This window comes from Eubalaena glacialis, chromosome 6, assembly GCF_028564815.1.
Source record: "Eubalaena glacialis isolate mEubGla1 chromosome 6, mEubGla1.1.hap2.+ XY, whole genome shotgun sequence".
NCBI lineage: Eukaryota > Metazoa > Chordata > Mammalia > Artiodactyla > Balaenidae > Eubalaena > Eubalaena glacialis.
Window position 1 is genome coordinate 135,881,283 of NC_083721.1, and position 23,812 is coordinate 135,905,094.

The window sequence follows — 23,812 nt, forward strand, 5'->3', positions numbered from 1 at the left end:
ATTTGCTTCTCACTCCTGGCTACCCTTCTAGATGGGAAAAGAGGTAGGAAAAGAATAATGTGTGCTTTGAGGTTTGTGAGTTTCCTGAATGACCTGGATAGCTGAAGAAGCAGGTACTTTGGGTATAATTTGTTGTTCTAACTTAAAGCTAACTTTTAAGGAAGTAGTCATCTTCTATAGAGCAGTGGTTTTCAAACACTAGCATGCACAGAATCACCTGGAGAGCTCATTAAAAACAAAGATTCCCAGGAGTCAACCCCAGAGTTTCTACTTCAGTGGGTAGGGCCAGAGAATTTACATATCTAACAAGTCTCCAGGTGATGGTGATGTTACTCATCCAGGGACCACACTTTGAGAACCACTGAACTCAGAACAATTGCTTTGTCACTACACAGATTGGAAGTACCCAGTTAAGGGCAGGAATTTGAGCTCTAGAACCTTGCTACTTCAAAGTGGCCATGTATCAGCACCATGGGCATCATTTAAGAGTATGTTAGAAATGCAGAATCTCAGACCATGTCAGACCCAATGAATTAGAATCTGCATTTTGACAAGATCCTCAAATGATTCATTTGCACTTGGAAGGCTGAGCAACACTGCTTTAGGAGAAACTGGTGGCTAGTCAAGAGAATACCAGAAGAAGAATCCAGATCCCACAGTCTGGAAGAATCTTTTGGTTTTACTGGAACTTTGCGAGGGAACAGGAGTCTCGACAGAGCCATAAGCATTACGAAGCAGCCCTGAGTTTTTATAACCCTTCTCTTTTTCAGGGAGCCAGAAGCAATGTAGTCTATGGTGGGAAGAGCTCTGACCTGGGAGCTGGAAGATACTGGCCTCAAATAGCCTCTTTGCATTTTCTCCTCATTGAGACTATTAAGTTAGGGCAGTAATTCTCAGCCTTGGCTACACATTAGAGTCAACTGATCAACCAAGGAGTTTCTAAAACTCCCAATGTCCAGGCTGCACCCTAGATCGATTAAATAAGAACCTCCCAGGCAGACAACAATATTTTGTAAAGCTCTCCGAGTAGCTCCAATGTTTAGCCAAGATCAAAACCCATTAAAGTTGGAGGTATCCAACTCTAAACATTCTATGACATTTTCTTAATATGTTTAAACAATATTTTGGTCGGGACAGAAGCAACGCACGTGGCCCTGTGGCTCCAAACAGAAGGGTAATCCACTCTTACAGGTGAAGGGGGCCAGGCACTGGAACATGACCACAGATGCTTTTGTTCCCCAGTTCACCTTCTTGGGTGCTCTTTAGGAAGTAGGGCTCCCTGTGTTTGACCACTTTTAAGGAAGGTTGAATCCCAATACATCCATCTGACCAAAAATCAATTTCGGCAACAACACTTCCAAAGGAATCATGTTTTCCCAACTCTGCTGATTCAGGATTATTTTCTACTTTCTCAGGTGAAGCCTGAGAAACTGGCTTGTAAGCAATTCTTGGCTCTCTTCAGCACCTTTAAGCTCATGTATTCTGTTGTCCATGCACGACTCTTATGCTTTAATGAAGCCAACAGGGTAAAAAAGATCAAAACAGGCAATTCTATACAATTTTCCTACAGTTACTAGTCACTAGGGGTGACTTGATCATGATCAGAAATTGTTGAGGCTAATCGTTAGTGCTTCTCTTTCCACAATCAAAACACATTTTACACTTTTTAGATCCCAGGTAACTGTGCAAAACACTTTCCCAGATATGAGTAAAGTAGTTATATGGTTTCAATATGTAACAATCCCACAGAGTTTCCCTTGAGACTCATCAGTAACTTGTTGGTGAAATCCAACCAACCTGAGTGAGTTGGCCAAATCCTTGTGGCCATGAGGATTCCTTAATGGGGTCGTTAGGAAATGTTTCGATGGGACTTCGGTCTCCATGCCTAAAAACCTGAAAATAGATTGAGGTAGTAATGTTACAAACTTAACTTAGGTGTTTTGCCTCTGCTCATAATGATAGATTTTTCTTCTAAACCTCTGGTTCTCCACCTTGTCTATTCATTGGAATCACCTGGAGAGTTAAAAAAATTCTGAGGACTGGATCCCACGTTTTGTGATTCTAGTTTAATTAGTTTGGGATGCAGTCAGGGCATTAGGATTTTAAAGACCTCCCCAAGTAAATCTCAGGTTAAGAACTGCTGTTCTAAGTTCACTAACACGTTCTAAAGGCTCATCATCTTGTTATTCACATTACATGAAACACAGGAAAACTGTTAGTGAACTGTTATTGTTTCAGGTAATGTGAATAACAAGATGATGAGCCATTAGTAGTCAGGCGACCCACACATGGAGACTGGTTTACACATCAGATAGGGCAAGAAGGAATACAAAGCTAAACAAGATCACTTTATTGTAGACAAACTCTGATGAGAAGTATTCCTTCCTTAATTATGATTACAGTAATAATAGTGTTAACTTTTTAACATATAATAATAGTGGCTTTTAAATGCTACATACAATTTGTGACCATCTTGAGCCAATGATTTATTAGTTTTTAGGAGATTAGGGATAAAGGACTTGCCAGTGGAAGATTAGAAAATCTAATTTTCAACAGTTTAAGAACATCCTACTGGATTTGTATGCATGTCATCGTGCTTTTTTTTTTTAACACTTTTATTAGAGTATAATTGTTTTACAATGCTGTGTTAGTTTCTGCTTTATAACAAAGTGAATCAGCTATACATATACATATATCCCCATATCTCCTCACTCTTGGATCTCCTTCCCACCCTCCCTATCCCACCCCTCTAGGTGGTCACAAAGCACCAATCTGATCTCCCTGTGCTATGCGGCTGCTTCCCACTAGCTTTCGGTTTTACATTTGGTAGTGTATGTATGTCCATGCCACTCACTCACTTGGTCCCAGCTTACCCTTCCCCCTCCCCATGTCTCAAGTCCATTCTCTACATCTGTGTCTTTATTCATGTCCTGTCCCTAGGTTCTTCAGAACCATTTTTTTTCTTTAGATTCCATATATATGTGTTAACATATGGTATTTGTTTTTCTCTTTCTGACTTACTTCACTCTGTATGACAGACTCTAGGTCCATCCACCTCACTACAAATAACTCAGTTTCATTTATTTTTATGGCTGAGTAATATTCCATTGTATATATGTGCCACATCTTCTTTATCCATTCATCCATCGATGGACACTTAGGTTGCTTCCATGTCTTGGCTATTGTAAATAGAGCTTCAATGAACATTGTGGTACATGACTCTTTTTGAATTATGGTTTTCTCAGTGTATATGCCCAGTAGTGGGATTGCCGGCTTACATGGTAGTTCTATTTTGTTTTTTAAGGAACCTCCATACTGTTCTCCATAGTGGCTGTATCAATTTACATTCCCACCAACAGTGCAAGAGGGTGCCCTTTTCTCCACACACTCTACAGCATTTATTGTTTGTAGATTTTTTGATGATGGCCATTTCTGACTGGTGTGAAGTGATACCTCATTGTAGTTTTGATTTGCATTGCTCTAATGATTAGTGATGTTGAGCATCCTTTCATGTGTTTGTTGGCAATTTGTATCTTCTTTGGAGAAGTGTCTGTTTAGGTCTTCTGCCCATTTTTGGATTGGGTTTTTTGTTCTTTTGATATTGAGCTGCATGAGCTGCTTGTAAATTTTGGAAATTAATCCTTTGTGAGTTGCTTCATTTGCAAATATTTTCTCCCATTCTGAGGGTTGTCTTTTCATCTTGTTTATGGTTTCCTTTGCTGTACAAAAGCTTTTAAGTTTCATTAGGTCCCATTTGTTTATTTTTGTTTTTATTTCCATTTCTCTAGGAGGTGGGTCAAAAAGGATCTTGCTGTGATTAATGTCATAGAGTGTTCTGCATATGTTTTCCTCTTAAGAGTTTTATCATGTCTGGCCTTACATTTTGGTCTTTAATCAATTTGAGTTTATCCCAGGAAGGCAAGGATTCTTCAATATATGCAAATCAATCAACATGATAGACCATATTAACAAACTGAAGGAGAAAAACCATATGATCATCTCAATAGATGCAGAAAAAGCTTTTGACAAAATTCACACCCATTTATGATAAAAACCCTCCAGAAAGTAGGCACAGAGCGAACTTACCTCAACATAATAAAGGCCATATATGACAAATCCACAGCCAACTTTGTTCTCAATGGTGAAAAACTGAAACCATTTCCTCTAAGATCAGGAACTAGACAAGGTTGTCCACTCTTACCACTATTATTCAACATAGTTTTGGAAGTTTTTGCCACAGCAATCAGAGAAGAAAAAGAAATAAATGGAATCCAAATCAGAAAAGAAGAAGTAAAGCTGTCACTGTTTGCAGATGACATGATACTATACATAGAGAATCCTAAATATGCTACCAGAAAACTACTAGAACTAATCAATGAATTTGGTAAAGTAGCAGGATACAAAATTAATGCACAGAAATCTCTTGCATTCCTATACACTAATGATGAAAAATCTGAAAGAGAAATTAAGGAGACACTCCCATTTACCATTGCAACAAAAAGAATAAAATACCTAGGAATAAACCTACATAAGGAGACAAAAGACCTGTATGTCGAAAACTATAAGACACTAATGAAAGAAATGAAAGATGTTACAAACAGATGGAGAGATATACTGTGTTCTTGGTTTGGAAGAATCAACATTGTGAAAATGGCTATACTACCCAAAGCAATTTACAGATTCAGTGCAATCCCTATCAAACTACCAATGGCATTTTTCACAGAACTAGAACAAAAAATTTCACAATTTGTATGGAAACACAAAGGACCCCGAATAGCCAAAGCAATCTTGAGAAAGAAAAACAGAGCTGGAGCAATCAGGCTCCTGGACTTCAGACTATACTGCAAAGTTACAGTAATCAAGACAGTATGGTACTGGCACAAAAACAGAAATATAGATAAATGGAACAGGATAGAAAGCCCAGAGTTAAACCCATGTACATATGGTCACCTTATTTTTGATAAAGGAGGCAAGGATATACAATGGAGAAAGGCAGTCTCTTCAATAAGTGGTGCTGGGGAAACTGGACAGCTACATGTAAAAGAATGAAATTAGAACACTCCCTAACACCATACACAGAAACAAACATTGTGCTTTTTTGATTGCACATTTTACTCTTTGGGGAGAGTCGTCTATACTTTTGCAACCTTGGTTCTTTGATTCTACTATGCTTTCTGAATAGAATACCAAACCAAACACAAAGCTATTTTATAAGCAAAAGATAAGGAAAGAAAAACTTAATAAATACAAGATGAAGTCTGCACTGATGTCAGCAAATATTTTTAATACAGAGGAGGGCTGCATAACGACTCGAATTCTCTGAAATTTCCTGCACTTGTCACTCTTACTACCTGGCTAGAGTGCTCCATTGGAAAGAAAGCCAAGAGCCTACTCTTTTTAAATCCTGTAAAATAGTTCAGCAGACACAGAAGTGTCCTTAGAACAATCTCAGCCTTTAGTCATCTTTGAGATGGGATTCCAGGAAAATGAGGGAGGCTTCTAAAACTTGGATGGTGTCTCTGGTGTCTGAATAAAACTTATCTTTTGGCCCCCTGAACTGGTGAGAAATTGAAATCTCAGTAGAACAGGCTATGGCAAACAGAGGGACAATGGTGTGGTGAATCTTAAGAAACTATTTTGGTCAGGTAAGGAATTATTGTCATGAATGGTCACCTCATGGCTGGAAGAAAGGCTGCATACTCTCTGATGAGCATCTACAGTTACTAGCCACTAGGGGTGACTTGATCAGAAATTGTCAAGGCTAATCATTAGTGCTTCTCTTTCTACAATCAAAACACTTTTTACACTTTTCGGATCCCAGATCTGAGTAACTAAAGTTATTATATGGTTTCATTGAATTATAAACCTCACATCATTTAGTTTCCAGGGTTTCTCAACCTCAGCACTGTTGACATTTTGGCTGTGGGGGGCTGTCCTGTGCATTGTAGGATGTTTAGCAGCATCCCAGGCCTTTGCCCCCTAGATGCCAGTAGCATTCCCCAGTTGTGACAATCAAAAAGTCTCCAGACATTGCCAAATGTCCCGTATGGGGCAAAACCACCCCTAGTTGAGAGCCACTGAGTTAGGCAAAGAGAAGTTGGATGAGAGACATTGTAGTAAAATAATTTACAACACTTCCTACCAGCCTATAACCACAATAACCCCTCAATACTTTTTGAAAGCTTGCTTTGTCCCCTAGAAGCTGTGCTAAGTGCTTCTCATACATTTAATCCTCTTATCAATTATACAAAGCAGTTACTATCATTATCTTCATTTCACAAGCCAGGAAACTGACTTTAGTTAAGTGACCTGCCCAAGGTCACACAGTGTGTAAGTGGTAGAGCAGAGGTGCAAATACAGGCTGTGTGAGTCCAACACCAGCTTCTGAACCCATGCAGAGGCTCGCTTCTCTCTGCTCAAACATACCCCTCAGTGTCCCACCAGTGGACGATCTGGGATCTGGGGCTTTTTTATGAACTGAGATTGGAAGCTGTGTGTGTGTGTGTGTGTGTGTGTGTGTGTGGCGGGGGGAGGGTTATGTTGCATCAGGGGAAACCAAAACCTTGATGTAAGAAACATCCCCAAACATTATTTAAAAGATAAAACTGAGGTTATGCAACTAAATGACAGCATGGCCTGGGGAGAAAAACAAGTGCAGTCCCCTTAGAGGAATGTTTTAAAGAGCAGAGCTGGAACAAAACCATGGGACATGGGTGTGGTAGCCCCCAAGCTGTAAGCTTAATCAGCTTTCTGCTTTCTAGCCCCCAAGCTGTAAGCTTAATCAGCTTTCTGCTTATTGGAGAACTGCTTGTCTCTTTCTTGGTATGCACTCCTAACTCTGTGGTTTTGAGCGTAAAAAAGGAAAATGGCTGGAGGCCAGTTTCGTTCCAGGAGCCTGCTCTGGATCTAAAGAGCCCCTGGTTGTTCCCCAGAAGAAGGACGTGCTGCCCTAAAGGGAAAGTCTGTATCTCCAAAGAATGGCCCATAAGGCATGCTGACACATAGACAGGTGGCGACAGGATTATGTGGAAAACAAGGTTTACTGATTTATTGCCTTCTTTCTGTTCCTTAACTAACCTATATATATGATTATGCTCTTTGAATAAACTTGCCTTGCAACCATCAGTTGTCTTGGCCCTTCTGATCCCATACTGGTGCTTTTCAGTTCCTTACCCCTCACCGCCAGGAACTCTCAGCTTTCTGCAGCCGGTCTGCGGCAAGTGGCGCCTGAACAGGGACCTGAGTGCGTGAGGCATTTTGGAAGATTTCAGGTAAGTAGAACTCTCGAGTGAGATAGTGTGGCCACAAAAAGAAAAGAATTTTAATCTTAGGACGGTAACTCGAGAAAGAGTCAGAAGTAAAATAATATGGGACAAAAGGGCTCTAAGGAGCGTGATTTATTTGCTCAGGTTCTGCTTTCAATGTTAAAAGCTCATGGAATTAAGGTAACTACCTCACAACTTCTGGAATTTTTGCAATTAGTATATGATGCTTGTCCTTGGTTTCCTGAAGGAGGATCGGTGGACTTAGCAATTTGGAATCGTGTAAGAGATGAGTTATCCAAATATCATGAAGCACATGGACCATCTTCTGTTGCAGTTTCCACCTTTAGCTTATGGAATTTAATAAGAGATTGCTTTAATCCAATTTATGATTCAGTTTCAAAATTAACAGCAAAATCTGCAGAACATATTGCTGCAGTAGCTACTGCTCCTCCTTTGCCACCGAGAGTAAAGACTGTTAATTCACTTGATGATGATGATTTTTCTTTTGATCTAGCGGATAAAAAAACTAAATATGAGGCCAAAAAATATCCTGATAAAAATATTCTTCCACGGTTACAGCAATTACATGTCTCTGTCCCTATCCCTTCTAAGCTTAGTCCTTTACAACAAGCAGTATGGGGAACTCTTAATAGAGGGGAGGATCCTTTGTTCTGCTGCCCGGTGGTAGAACGACCCAATCCTCAAAATCCACAACAAAATAATCGGGAATATCAGCCTCTCTCTTTTAAGGTTTTAAAAGATTTAAAGACAGCTTATGCGCAATATGGGCCTATAGCCCCTTTCACTGTTACTATGTTGGATACTATTGCAACAGAGGCTTTGCCTCCGGCAGACTGGAAATCTATTGCTCGTGCTTGTCTCACTGGTGGCGATTATTTACTTTGGAAATCAGAATATTATGAAAAGGCTGCAGAGCAAGCAAAAAGAAATACTGCACATAATGTGCCAGTAAGTTATGAAATGTTAATTGGAGAAGGCCAATATCAATCTTTACAGGATCAATTGGCTTTTCCTTTTGTGGCCTATGCCCAGATTAATCATATAGCTCTCCATGCGTGGAAACATTTACCTGCCTCTGCTAGGACTGAAGACCTTGCAAAAATAAGGCAAGGGGCAAATGAACCTTATGATGATTTTGTGGATAGATTATTACAGGCAATTAATAGAATTATTTCTGATGGTCCTTCTGGAACAATTATTGTCAAGCAATTGGCTTTCGAGAATGCTAATAATATTTGTCAAGCAGCTATACGTCCATGGAAAAAGAAAGGAAATTTAGAGGATTATATCCGAGTTTGTTCTGATATTGGGTCATCTTACTTACAGGGAGCAACTATAGCTGCAGCCCTAACTAAGGCCGGATTTGGGCCAAATGCTAAAAACAAGAACTATTTTAAATGTGGGAAACCAGGCCATTTTGCAAAAAGTTGTACTGCTGATAATTCTGGTATGCCTGTCGCAAATTCAGTATCTCAAACTAAACCTCCTCCTCCCACAGTTTGTCCCCGATACCAAAGAGGATGGCATTGAGCTAAAGAATGTCATTCCATGACTCATAAAGATGGAACTCCCTTGTCGGGAAACTTCCAGAGGGGCCTGCTCCGGCCCCATCAAACAATTGGAGCAATGTCAATAATCCCCCCACAACCTGCTCCACCATCTCCAGCCCAGCCCTTTGTTCCTCAGGGAATGGAATCTCTGCCCTTCAAAGGGCCACGCCAAACAGTGCAGGACTGGACCTCTGTGCCTCCACCCAATTCTTATTAACCTCTGATATGGGACCACAGGCTCTTCCTACGGGAACTTTTGGGCCTCTTCCCCAGGGAACAATTGGTATAATCCTTGGAAGAAGCAATATGTCTATGAAAGGCTTAACTGTTATTCCTGGGGTGATTGATGCTGATTATGAGGGGGAATTAAAAGTTATGGTTCAAACATCAAAAGAATCTTTTCTTATCACACCCGGTATGTGAATAGCTCAGCTTTTATTAATTCCATACATACCAGAAGGAAAAATTTTACAACATAACAAAAGAGGAACTGGGGCTTTCGGTTCCTCTGATGCAGTTTATTGGATTCAACAAATTGGTAGGGAAAGACCACAATTGATATTAAAAATAAATGGAAGGCCTTTCTCTGGGTTATTGGATACTGGTGCTGACGTTTCTGTTATTTCATTTATACATTGGCCAAAAAATTGGCCCATACACCAAACAATTACACAGTTACAAGGTATTGGTCAATCTAATTCTCCACAACAAAGTTCGCAATACTTGCATTGGCAGGATGCTAAAGATAATCAAGGAATATTTAAACCTTAAGTATTGCCCAGATTGCCAGTTAACCTTTGGGGAAGAGATATATTACAACAAATGGGAATCTTGTTGCTTAGTCCCAACCCTACTGTTACTAATATGTTATTAAATCAAGGATATGATCCTAGGAATGGATTAGGAAAAAATCAACAGGGAGATAAATTACCCTTACAAATTGATAATAAATGGGATAAAACAAGCTTGGGTTTTTTCTAGGGGCCTTGGATTCTCCTCCACCACATGCTGACCCTATAACTTGGACTTCTGATAATCCTGTCTGGGTGGACCAATGGCCCCTCACTAAGGAGAAATTAATGGCTGCCCATAATATAATTAATGAACAGCTTGCTTTGGGCAGACTAGAAAAGTCCAATAGCCCTTAGAATACTCCTATATTTGTTATTAAGAAAAAATCAAGAAAATATCATTTATTGCAAGATTTACGTGCTGTTAATCAAACTATGGTAATTATGGGAGCTCTGCAACCAGGTTTGCCTTCTCCTGCAGCCATACCTAAAAATTATACGATTATTATTATTGATCTTAAGGATTGTTTTTTTACTATTCCTCTTTTTCCAGCTGATAAGTTGCGATTTGCTTTTAGTTTACCCTCTTTAAATTTTATAGAACCTATACAACGCTATCAATGGAAAATGTTGCCTCAGCGTATGGCTAATAGTCCTACTTTATGTCAACAGTTTGTAACTCAAGTTATTTCACCTGTTCGTAAACAGTTCCCTCAGATATATTTTATTCATTATATGGATGATTTATTACTTGCCTATTCTGATAAACATATTCTACTTAAGGCCTATAATTCCCTTCAAAGTCATTTATCTCGATCAGGGTTAATCATTGCTGCTGATAAAGTACAGATGAACCCACCTTTCTCATATCTTGGTAAGTATATCACAAATTATAATATTACACCTCAAAAGATAGAAATAAGGACTGACATTCTTAAAACTTTGAATGATTTTCAAAAGTTATTAGGAGATATTAATTGCCTGCGACCTTCATTAAAATTAACTACAGGTCAATTACAACCTCTTTTTAATATCCTAAAAGGAAGTCCTGATCCTTCTTCCCCTCGCATTTTAACTTCTGATGCTCAACAAGCACTCAAGCTTGTAAACAAAGTGATACAATCTGCTCAGCTAACTAGAATTGAGCCTTCTTTACCTATAATGTTAATAATCTGTGCTACATCACATACCCCTACTGCCTTGTTATGGCAAGAAATAGAAATTCTTGAATGGATTCATATGAAAAATACGCCTAATAAAGTCATTACACCCTATTATGAGTTAGTAGCAACCCTTATTCAATTAGGTCGCAGAAAAAATATCCAGTTGGTTGGATATGAGCCAAATTCAATTATTATACCTTATACTGCTTATCAATATTCTTGGCTTTTGTTTGCCTCTGATTTTTGGGCTCTTGCTTTTGCTGGATATTCAGGAACTATTGATAATCATTACCCTTCTAATAAGCTTCTTCATTTTGCCACTCAACATCTCTTTGTTTTTCCTAAAACTATTAGTTCAACTCCTATTCTCAATGCCCCAAATGTTTTTACTGATGGTTCTGCCAATGGTGTTGCTGTGGTTATTTCTGATGACTTACTTCATAAAGAACAAACAGGTCATACCTCGGCCCAACGAGTTGAACTGCATGCAATTTCCTTAGCTTTTCAAATCTTTTCACATTGTTCTTTTAATCTTTATACGGATAGCCATTATTTGGTTACTATTTTACGTAACATAAAAACCGCTATTATTGAAAATACAGTCGATTCTCAATTGTTTCAAACTTTCCATCAATTACAAAAGGTTATTCGTCAGCATGACTTTCCTGTAGCCATATTACATATTCAAGCCCATTCAGGCCTCCCTGGCCCATTGTCTTTGGGAAATCAATTGGTTGACAAAAATACGAAGACTATAGCCTTAAGTTTATCTCAACCTCAAGATCTTGCTACACAATCACATAATTTACATCATCAATCTGCTGCTATGCTTCAAAAACAGTTTTCTATTTCCAGAGAAACAGCTTGATACATTGTTAAGTCTTGCTCTAAATGCTTACCCCACCTTCCTGTTCCACAATTTGGAGTCAATCCTCGGGGTTTACTCCCTCATCATCTTTGGCAAATGGATGTTACTCATATACCCTCTTTTGGTAAGTTACAATTTGTTCATGTAACTGTTGATACTTACTCTAATTTTATATGTGCTACGCCTTTGGCTGGGGAATCTACTAAATATGTAATTACTCATTTGTTTCATTGTTTTGCATCTATGGGAATTCCTAAAGCTTTAAAAACAGACAATGCCCCAGGATATACGAGTAAAGCTTTTGCTAATTTTTGTGCAACTTTCCATATTTCACATAAAACAGGCATTCCATACAATTCTCAGGGCCAAGATATTGTAGAACGTGCCAACCAACAATTAAAAATTACATTACAAAAAATAAAAAAGGAAAAATATGATAGATCCCCTCAAATTATGTTAAATCATGCTTTATTTATTTTAAATTTTTTAACTTTGGATGCATTTGGCCCCACGCCTTATGAACGATTGTTTACAGGTCTTTCTGGAACCCCTCCGGAAAAGGCGCTTGTTAAACGGAAAGATCCTATGACTAATCTTTGGCATGGACCAGACCCTGTTTTAGTATGGGGACGGGGCCATGTTTGTGTTTTTCCTAGGGAAGCAAACTCTCCTCGGTGGCTCCCGGAGCGCTTGGTTCGACATTACCATGCCAATGAACGCCCTGACTCGAAGAATGCGTCGCCTGAGGCTCTCGCAATCGGACGCAACACAGTCCAACCGGTTCCCCCGACGGATGAGGAGAATACGGCGACGGAATAGGAGACAACTTGTCAGGGAGGCGAGAGGAGATCAGAGTCAGATTACTTGGTATCAGTTGCAATGCTTAGTGTTTCAGGCACAAAGAATTATGGAAGAAAGCGCTCATCCTCGTTCTCCTCTCACCTTTTTTTTTAGCCATGATAGCTATATTGGCAGCCCCACCGATAGAGGCTAAATCCTATTGGGCTTATGTACCCGATCCTCCTCTGTTACAACCTGTTACATGGTCTGAAGCTGACCTCCCGATTTTTTATAATGATTCTACTTTTGGAAGAGTGCTGGGAAATTTGCCTATTACTAATACTTCTGTTAATTATTCTAATTGGTTCAATACTCCCCCTGTTTGTTTAAGTCCTATGAGTGCCAATTCGGGTTGTGTTAAGGCTGTTGCTTTAGAACATGCTATTTCTTATCAAACCACGGTGAATTCTCAGTTCTCTACTCGCTTACATAAAAACTATAAAGCTGTGGGATCTAATATTTGTCTTCCCTGTAAGCAAACAGTTTCTAAACAAGGAGATTTATCCACCTTTGTATTTTGGTATAAGGATAATATTCCCCTTCACATGAATGCTAGAGTAACTAAGTTTGCTTCTAATACTCCGTTGGATCATTCTCTATGCATATATCGCTTGAGGATTAAAGATACTGGACATTATTTGTGTGTTGAAATTACTATGGGCAATCAAGGGACTTTGTTAGCTGGACATCAGATTACTGTCGTAAAGACTGTCGAAGGACTACGATTCCCTGCTTTTATGGCTTCTGAATTCCCCCAGTCTGATTTTCCTGTTTGTAATGATACTTGGACTAAAGCCTCTGTTTGGTGTACCTTGGATTATGATAATGGCACTATATTAGTTTCTTCTGTCCCTGTTAATAATAACAGCCTTGTTTTTTATAAGCAATGGGAATTTTGGAAACTTGCCTTATCCTTTTCTTATAGACCGGTGATTACTTGTGTCGCTCCTCCTTATGCCTTGTTGATTGGAGATTTAATTGTAGAATATACTATGAATCCTATAGGTTATAATATTACTTGTGTTAACTGTATCTTTAGTAGTTGTGTTTTGCCCGTTAAAGGAACCGCATCTGTTATGATTATGAAACAACCTTCTTATATAATGTTACCTGTAAATTTGTCTGAACCATGGTATCATAATACTGGCATGCAAGCCTGGCTGGAATTGACTGAAGCGTTAAAACGACCAAAGAGATTTATTGGCGTTCTGATATGTGCAATTCTTGCTTTGGCAGCTTTAACTGCTACTGTGGTTACTGCTGGGGTTGCTCTTTCACAGACCATTCACCAAGCTCATTATGTTAATCAATTATCTAAAAATACTAGTGTAGCGTTAACCCTACAAAGTCATATTGATACCCAACTAAAGACGGAAGTAGATGAATTAAAAAATGTTTTAATAGGATTAGGGGATCAAGTTATGGCTTTAAAGCTAAAAATGCGTTTGATTTGTCATGCCAAATATACTTGGATCTGTGTAACTTGCATCTATATAATGATTCACAATGGGATTGGGAGAAGGTTAAAATGCATATATTAAGTGTATGGATTGATGGACACATTAGCCTTGATATTCAAAAGTTAAATGCCAAAATACAAGCCATTCAAGAAGCCCACCTGGACGAAGATGGACCCCAAAATTTGATTCAAGGACTATTAGATCAACTGCAATGGTTAAATCCGATGCAATGGATTCATGGAGGGCTTTCGGGCCTGATATCAATTGGTGTGCTACTTTTACTGGTGATTAGTTTATTGCCCTGTATTATCAGATTTGTAACAGGGCGCCTTGCTGTCTTGCGTCAGGATGTTCATGGCTTAAAGCTACATTATCAAGCTTTAAAAAATAATAAAAAAGGGGGAAATGTGGTAGCCCCCAAGCTGTAAGCTTAATCAGCTTTCTGCTTATTGGAGAACTGCTTGTCTCTTTCTTGGTATGCACTCCTGACTCTGTGGTTTTGAGCGTAAAAAAGGAAAATGGCTGGAGGCCAGTTTCATTCCAGGAGCCTGCTCTGGATCTAAAGAGCCCCTGGTTGTTCCCCAGAAGAAGGACGTGCTGCCCTAAAGGGAAAGTCTGTATCTCCAAAGAATGGCCCATAAGGCATGCTGACACATAGACAGGTGGCGACAGGATTATGTGGAAAACAAGGTTTACTGATTTATTGCCTTCTTTCTGTTCCTTAACTAACCTATATATATGATTATGCTCTTTGAATAAACTTGCCTTGCAACCATCAGTTGTCTTGGCCCTTCTGATCCCATACTGGTGCTTTTCAGTTCCTTACCCCTCACCGCCAGGAACTCTCAGCTTTCTGCAGCCGGTCTGCGGCACATGGGCAAACTTTCCTGCTCTGTTTTTACAGGTCAGGAATAATTGTACTTCCCTACATTTCCATAGGTTTTCAGGGTTTCTGAGGTAGTGGCTCAAACATGCTATGAACTCTATGGAAGGGGTGTTCCACAGAAACACTTAATAAACCATCTCCCACCTCCAGTGCTAGAAATCAAAATGTGTGTATGTGTGCTCACGCACCTGTGCCTTCAAGCACACGTAGGTAGCATTCTTGAGCTTCTGAAATCTCTCCAGTTTAGCTGGAGCTTTTGGACTATGCCCAGGCATTTTTTTAAGTCTGTGCAGGACAATCTTCTTAACTGCTTTCCTGCCATATTTATAACCTCTGTTCTCAGTCCAGCAATCACACTCCAACAAATCCTTTAGAAATCTAAGACTATATTATTAGCAGTAGGACTATTTGCAGTACTGGTGGTAATTGCAAAAGGAAGACATCCAAGATAATAACAACCGCTTATGTCTGTGCTACCCTCCATGGTTTTGTACAACCTGCCATCTCTTTTAATTCTTACAACTCTGTGAGGACAGGTCAGCACTATTGCTACACTGAAAAAATAAGGAAACTGAGGCTCAAAGAGATGGAGTTAGCCGTGCAGATCTCCTGCTTCCCATGATTGCTAGCCCATTGTTTTCCCCACCACGTCACATTCACTTCACCCTTTTAAATCACAGGTAACTATTTAGAAAGAACCACGGTTTGGTACCCATGTGACTGATCCTGCTCCATCGAGCCTGCTAACCAGATTTGGTGCACTGTGTAGGATGTGGAGACCCTGATGACTGGAGGACATGATGTCCAGTCCCCCTTCCCTGCCAGCAGTCAAGTTCTCTTTTTAAAATGTCAATCAGAATAGTCTCTTGATTGTTTAGAACTCTCTAATGTCCTCTCATTCTATTACATTTTTTTTTTTTTGCAGAAAATTAGAAAGATATAAAAAAATCGAGATTTTTATAATGAGCCCCTATGAGTTCACCATTTGTTCCAAAAATGATCAACTCATGTGTGGCCAGTCTTGTTTAATTTATTCCCTCTCACTGTCAGACATTATATCATTTCCCATTACTCTTTGCATAAAATCCAAAGTCCTTACAATGGCTCACTAGACCCTACCCGATATAGCCCTGCCCACCGCCATGTTCTCCCCTTACATTCTTGCTAAGCACACTTAGCCAAAGGACCCTCTGCTGTTCTATCCAATATATTGTGTGTTCCAGCCTCAGGGCCTTCATGTTCTATATGCCTGGGACGTCCTGCTTCTGCATCTCCTGGCACTTTCACTCGGTCACTGAATTCAGGTTTGTCCTGAAAAGGCAACCTCTGCAGAGAGGCCTCTCTTGACCACCTAGTATCAAGTAATGCCTGCTATATCTCTTTCTCATCACGTGGTTTCATTTTTTCCTTGATATTTTCTTGTTTTTTTAAAATTGTGTGTGTGCATGTGCTTTTAAGTATCTGGCTTCCTCTCCCCATAAACTTCTTGAAAGCAGAATCTTTGCTGTCATGGACACCGCTTTATCCCCAAAACAGTGTCAGACACACAGTAAGTACACACACAATGTGCTTTGTTTTAATGAATGAATGAATCTTGGGTTGGGTCCAGCTACCTCTAGGTACATAATGGCTTTCTTTCCAATCTTCTCATTTCACAAGGGCTTTGAGTTTTCATCCCTACTTATTATCAAGGTGTGCTGTGTGTGCTCTTTTTTTCCTCCTTTATTTCACTCTCTTATCTTTCCTCTTATGCCCTGCATTTGTGACTTTGCTTCTAGAACAATGAGTCTGCCTCTAGATTAGATGAGAGTCCAATAAACCATCATGTCGTCCAGGTTTGGAATTCAAGACACATCACACAACTTTGGGATGATTCTGGAAATTCTAAAAGGGACCCTCGCTCATGGCATTAAACTCCACTCCTTATTTTGTTAGGTATGCTCATGAAAAATCTCTTGATGCACAAACATTGCCATGAATCAAAGTTTATTTTATTTTCTTCTTTTAGGAACTGAGAAATAACTCTGTTAGTAAAGAGAATTAAAAAGTGAAAGAGTTCGGGTAGAAATGAGTGAGTCAAGTAAATGAATGCCACTTCAGAGGTAAGAAGGGAAGCCGACTAGCTGTGAAAGGACTCAGGGTAGGAATATGCCCTGCACTCACCATGAGGAAGGCCGAAAGGCCTGGCATGCTAATGAGAGGTATCCAGGGCATAGGAGAATACAGAGGCCTACAGGAGAGGGGAGGGATGAAACTATGTGTTATATTGAGTGGAACTGCATGACGTCTCAGAAAAGCTCTGGGCTTGAGTCGGTTAGACCTGAGTTCAACACCTTGCCAGGTGATCCTGGGAAAATGATTTAACTTAAACTTTTGCATGTCTCGACTTCCCTCGCTGTAAAATGAGAAAATCACTATTTCCTATGCAGGAGGATCACAAGAATTAAATGTGTAATATATGCAAAGCCATCATCATAGTACTGAACACATAGGATGCACTCAGTACATGAGACTTGTTATTATGTGTGTTACTATTATTTTGGTTGTTGTTGTTATAAATATTATTCAGGCCTTAACTTAGCTACTTGCTGTATTCCTTTCCTGCTGGCAACAGTGGGCAGCATATTAGGGCAAATAAGAACTACCAGTTGAGCAAAGGGAAATATTTCTCCTTCAGGAAATATTGACATCTCTCCCCCACTTTTAGTTCCCTGACTGAAAAGAAAAACTAATTCTTCCTTTGGATTTAGGGCACTTTGAAAGCTTTCAAGAGCCCATGGTGGCAAGCTGGCTGACTGAAATGACATGAGCCCAATATAATGTCCCTGATCTGTTCACCACATTGAAAATTTGCAAAATGCATTGGCATAAAAGTGGGAGAAGCCTGTGTAAGTAAACTGAAGTGACCCCCTACTTGTCCCAGCACCAACCCTCAGTGCACAGTGGTCTGTCCAGCAAATGTCTCTGAAAGACCTGTAGGTCCCCATGGATGGCTTCGCTGCTCTTTGGCCCTGGCGATTAGGGAGCCACAGTGCAGGGGAGAGAGATTGAAGGGCTGTTTGTGAGCTGAGGCAAGAACCCTGGTTTTTGTTTTCCAGGGGAGAGTTTTATCTGGTACATCTTTTATAAGCCAGTCCACAAGTTGGAGATGTGCCACCAGAGAGTTACAGCACCCAGTATACCACAGCTCCTTTCCATTACTGTTATGTAATAACAAGACAATGTCACATGCCTTACTGGGTCATTTGGAGGATTCAAAATACAAAATGCAAAGAGCCTGGCATCTAGTGGATGCTTACAGTATGGTAGCTGTAACTGTAATTCTTATTTTAATAGAAGTGAAAAAGAGGTTTATAGGACTTGAGAAGTTTCTGTCTGTGTTCAAAGGTACTGTTCAAACAACAATGAAGATGAAGGCAAATAAAAGGGCAATCAGTAATCTATTCTAGCCAAAAGTTAAGAAGAACCAGTAAATCAGCTGATTAGTAAGTCAAACAATGGTTGAAATGAGTAAAATCTGTTTAACTTCTTGTCACGTTTTAAATATATATATTTTTCCAGTTTTTATTGTGCCAGGGGCCCAAAGCTGGGAAGAAAACTGATCAATTTTAAACGAAAAAAGACATGAAAATACTTCATCCTTTGAGAATAAAAGAAATAAACATTAAAAAATTGACATTTTAATTAACTGGTTATGTGAACATTATAAAAGATACACGAGATAATTGTGTGACTGTTTATAGTCAACACAACACAATGGTTACAATGTTTTAGGCATTTACCAGATAGGCTTCTAAGTACTTTTGTGTATTAAATCAGTTAAGCCTCACAATAACTCCATGAAGCACTATTATCCCCATTTTTACTGATGAGGAAACTGAGACACAGGTAGGTTAAGTTACTCATCCAAAGTCACACAGCTTGGAAAAGGTTGAGCTGGTATTCAAACCCCGGTGGCCTGATTCATGAGCCTGTACTTTTAACCACTGTGCTGTATGGTATTGTGTAATACATAATATTATAAATTTCTTTGGTGTTTATATCCCTTATTTCGTTTCTTCTTCTTCTTTTTTTTTTTTTTTTGCTGGTGCCATGTGCCTTGCGGGATCCTAGTTCCTCAACCAGGGATTGAACCCTAGGGCCCCAGCAGAGAAAGTACTGAGTACTAACCACTGGACCGCCAGGGAATTCCCTCTCATATTTTTTTAAAGAAGTTCAAATGTTTAATGCCTTTCACGTACCCTATCTCATGGCTTCATCATTTTTCCAACAACCAAAATTAGAAAACAGGGTCATTTTGACTTCTTTCTCTTCCTTAATATCCACAGTCAACCCACAGGGATTCTTCTGCCCTCACAATTTTTAAAAGAAACTCTTTTTTTCTTTTCCAATTCTACTGCTTTCTGGTCCAACTCAGGTCTTCACTGTGCTTTTCCTGACCTGTGGTATTATCCCCTCTCTATTCTCCCCTTCAGCTTCTCCCCTCCTCAAGCCGTACTTTCACACAGATGTGTGTCTCACCCAAGACAAAAATACATTAGAATTCACAGGTGGGGGAGACTTGAGTACAAACAAGGTAAGCTGTTAGCCTGTGGTTCTAGAGGACATGATAACTATCTAATACCTTAAGTTTTCTTTGCTGAAAAATAATGAAGGGTCATCTAGAACCTTAAGGACATTAAGTAAAATAAGCCAGTCACAAAAAGACAAGTACTGTATGATTCCAATTACACAAGGTATGTGAAGTAGTCAAATTCATAGAGTCAGGAAGTAGAATGGTGATTGTGGGGGCTGAGGGGGAGGAGGCTGGGGAATTGCTGTTTAATAGTTACGAAGTTCCAGTTTTGCAAGATGAAGGGAATTCTGGAGATGGATAGTTTTAATGGTAGCACAACAATGTGAATACACCTAATGCAATCGAACTGTACACTTAAAATGGTTAAAGTGGAAAATTTTATGTCCTGTGTATTTTACCACAATTTAAAAAATGAATAATTAAGGCTCACCTAGATTTTATCCAAAAAGTTGGAAAGTTTCTGTTTTAGACTGGTGACTAACAGCAGCACCTTACATTTGTATCGTGGTTCACACTTACATATGTATATCATGCCATTTGAACCTAAAGACAACTTTGTGAAATAGAAATTATAGTTATGATCATTATCCCCAACTTTAAGTTTAGGAAATTTGAGGCTCAGATGGATTAAGTGACCTGTTCTCAGTCCTACACCTGGTAAATGATGCTAGAACTTGAATTAATGAAAGTTCAATATTTTCCTAGGTATGGCTTTGAACTTTTATTTTAGCACATAACATTAGAAAACTGGTAACAGTATTAGACTGCCAGCCTGAGCAGTAAATTGTCAATCTTTTGCTTTCCTAGGAGGATTGAGGAAGAACCCAGAAGGTCTGCCATCCCTGGAAGTGTGTGGTGGCCAGAACCATTTGAGTTTACCTAACCACAGTATGGAAGTTACCCATCCCAGTATAGAGATGATGTGCTGAAGATTTGGAGGCTATTTCCATCAAGGATATTCTATTACTTGAGCAGAAATTTTGCATGGTTAACCACGAAGAATGAGACTTTGTGACTTATCATCCCTTTCTTTGTAAAACCCAGGTAGAATGAGAAGGAATTGTTCTCTTTGAGATCACCTGAACTTGTGGTTTTTCCTGGCTTAGGGGAGAGAGAATGCTTTAAAATGGCATTTCCCTATTTATGGATGGAATAATGATGTATGGGATTACTTTTTAAAAGTCCATTAGGAGTGCATCAGCATATAGATGAAACAAGGTTGGCCATGAGTGATAATTACTGAACCTGGTTGATGGGTACCTTGAGACTCACCATACTTATTATTCTCTTTATAAATTATAAAACAGCAATTCTCTAAGGGTTTTCTATGAGACATTATGGAAAAAAAGAGGAGGTGTATTCTGTAGTCAAAATTTAGGAAATATAATTTACTAGATCCTTTCCTTGAAAGCCACAGTACATATTAGAATATTAAAGACTCTGAAAAGTTCTGCATTTAAGAGACCTTTAAAAACGTTTTAACCCATGTTTTCTTCTCCAATCTGATCTGAATATTGAAACACCTGTTAACAACTTGTCAAACTAGCATTCCAATGGATGTACATTGGTGAACCTGTTTCAAAAGAGCATGTGGTGACTGTTCATGAGAGAGAACAAGAACTGGACAGTTTCCTGCTCTTTCTACCAAGAACAGTTTTTCAGAACTGGGGAAGATTTGTGTTTTTTTGTATCACAGTAGAAAAGCAAGGAAACCATTTGCTGACTATGAGTGAAACCAATACACTGGATGGAGAAGCCTCAGCTTCATGTGCTGGGTTAGGCACACACAGCAGGAACAGAATGTGTCTAGTGATTAAGGGAAGGCTTCTGGGATCATACAGCCTGGGTTCAAATCCTAGCTGTGTGACCATGAGCAAGTTGCTTAATCTCTTTGTGCCTCAATTCCTTCATCTATAAAACAGGGTTAATAGGGTTAATAAGGTTTTTACAAAAACATTATAGAATGGTTTCCAGATTTAGCAAACAAAAATGCAGCACGCCCAAATATTGCATGGAAACATATGCATACTAAAAAATTATTTGCTGTTTATCTGAAGTTCAAATTTAACTGGGCATCCTGTGTTTTCTGGTAACCCTATTTTATAGGGTTGTTGGGAGGATAATGTAACATAATCCACTGAAATTTCAGAACAGTGCCTGGCACATAGTAAGCATTTAATTAACTATTGGTTATTGTCATTAATATTATCACTTTAATCAGAGGTACATTTCTTTTATTCTTGTTCTCCTAATAATTTTCTAGGGAATTTCCTGGGTATATAATTGAACCATTTATAGTCAGATATTCTCTGTAATCAGTAAAAAGAAGACAGTGGTATCTTCCGGCAAAGAAAGATGTATTAAGTTGCCCTTAATCTACCACTAATGGAAGAAAGTTGAGGTAGGAAAAATTGTTAACATTAGTCATGTGTGGTAATTGTTAAATTTTTTAGTTCCTAGAGAGTTACCTTTGTAAGGTTTTTCTTAGGTATTAACTTAGTATTAACTTGTAGTCCCTGAACACATGCTAACTGAGAGTGGAGAGGGAGAAAGGAAACCCACAACAGTTTGGTAGCCAAGGGAAGTCAGTCTGAGCTGTTGTAAAACATGGAGGAGAGATGGACCAGATGCAGTTAGCTGAGAGTTCACTGTAATATCCCAAAGAGGATTACCCCTCAACCAGCTTGTCATGGTGTTGACAGTACAATTCCTGCAGAGTCCCTACACTTGCTTAATGCACATGTTTGCAAGGAACACACTGATATAAGTAAAAGTCTAACTCACATGGATTTCCCTATATAAAGTACACAGTGTTCTACAGCTTTTTTTTTTTTTCAACACAGAAGTCTGACAGCTGGTGAATCATTCATAAATAAATTGATAATATATTTCTCTGGTCTCTCTCTCTCTCTCATTGTTGACTCATGACTTAGTAAAGATTTATTGGACTAAAAATCATGATTTGCATAAACATATGGTTATGAAATTTTTCTTTAGAAGGTAAAGAAAGGAGTCTGAGTACAGCAAGCTGAGAAAAATAAGAACTTCATGTTTAATTTTTAAGTAAAAGTTGACTTTCCTTGAAATTATAAAAATAAATTTTGGATATTCTTTCGGAAAGAAAATGTACTTATTAGCATACTTTCACTCTATCAAATGAAAAAATGTGATGAAGAAAAAGAGATCAAGAAAGCCTGCAAATTGCAAGGAGAGGGTCAGAGGCAGAGACAGACAGTGAGTGAAACAGAAAAAAGAGAAATAGAGAAACAGAGAGAATCAAAGACCACGACAGAAAGTGAGAGATATAAAGGAATTAATTCCAAGACAGTAGAGTAGTAAATCCCCTTTACTTTGTAAACTCTCTCCCTATCTATTTTTTAAGGCGATGCTAACAGTATATTTTCCTTCCTTGACAATATACAGTAGCTGCCCCATCCCCCCTTTCCTAACTTGTCACACATACCATGGGTGGGGAAAAACATGATTTTAATGGTCAACCAAATCTATGTTTCAGGAAGTCATCCTACAACTCGAGTTTAGTTTTACTTTTATGCTTCAAAGACTGCTTATAAATATATCAGGAAAAAGGGAAGGGGCTACTTAATTCAGAAAATGATGGTTTTTTGGCTTGGCAACAAATAATCATTAAATTGAATGAAGCCAGTTTAGCTTCTGGTGCTAAACAGACCTAAAGGAGGTGTCTCCTGGCCTTGAGTAGCTATCAAAAGGAATCTACATTCAAGGCAGTTGTAAAGTAAGTGAATAGGTAAATAACATTGGCGAAGTAAAAACCAAACCAAACAGGCTTTTGTCAGGACATGTTCACTCTTCATTATGAGGAACTTGCAAAACTTGCTTTCTGAGTTTGGTCTTCAGGAGACTACATTAGGGTAAAATGAAACCTGACACTTGGTTTTCAGCCCCTGCTGCTAACAGTTTTAAGGGAAAAGCAATGAGGAAAGTCTACTCACCAATGTCACAAACCTCAGCTCCTTGGCTCCCACACCTCGGTTCAGCCAGAAGGAAAGCAGAAGCAGGAGGCTAAGGTGAAGGCTTGCTGCCCTGGCCACAAGGAGGGTGGCAGCTCTCATGCTGGGGTGAGCTGCTTCTGGCTGGAGTTGGGATGTGCTGCTTCCAGGGCAAAAGCCATTAGAGGGGAAGCTATTTAACCAAGGGATTGAAAGGGAAGTGGGAGGAGCCAAGCCTCATGAATAGTAAAATCTCCAGGTGGCTTGAGGTGGAGTTTGACCTGTGTCTGGTCAGATCATTTTTGGGCTGGGTGTTAGAGCTTATGGTCTTCTGGATTAAATCAGAAGGCCCAGAAAGGGGAGAGCTGTTGCTCAAGGTCACAGAGCACATTACTAGATATTTCTTTTTTACTTTATCTTTATC

General features: G+C 39.1%; 1 protein-coding gene across 1 annotated transcript in view; it reads right to left on the minus strand.

Moving 5' to 3' along the window:
- ACP3 (acid phosphatase 3) overlaps window positions 1-23,561 on the minus strand; it is a 45,390-nt gene extending 21,829 nt beyond the window's left edge. The window contains exons 1-2 of the mRNA XM_061193683.1: window positions 23,392-23,561; window positions 1,798-1,893 (exon numbers count right to left, since the gene is read on the minus strand). Coding sequence (XP_061049666.1) covers window positions 1,798-1,893; window positions 23,392-23,511 — 216 coding nt within the window. The 5' untranslated portion in view covers window positions 23,512-23,561. The remainder of the gene's footprint in view (window positions 1-1,797; window positions 1,894-23,391) is intronic.
- Window positions 23,562-23,812: the final 251 nt, after the last annotated feature.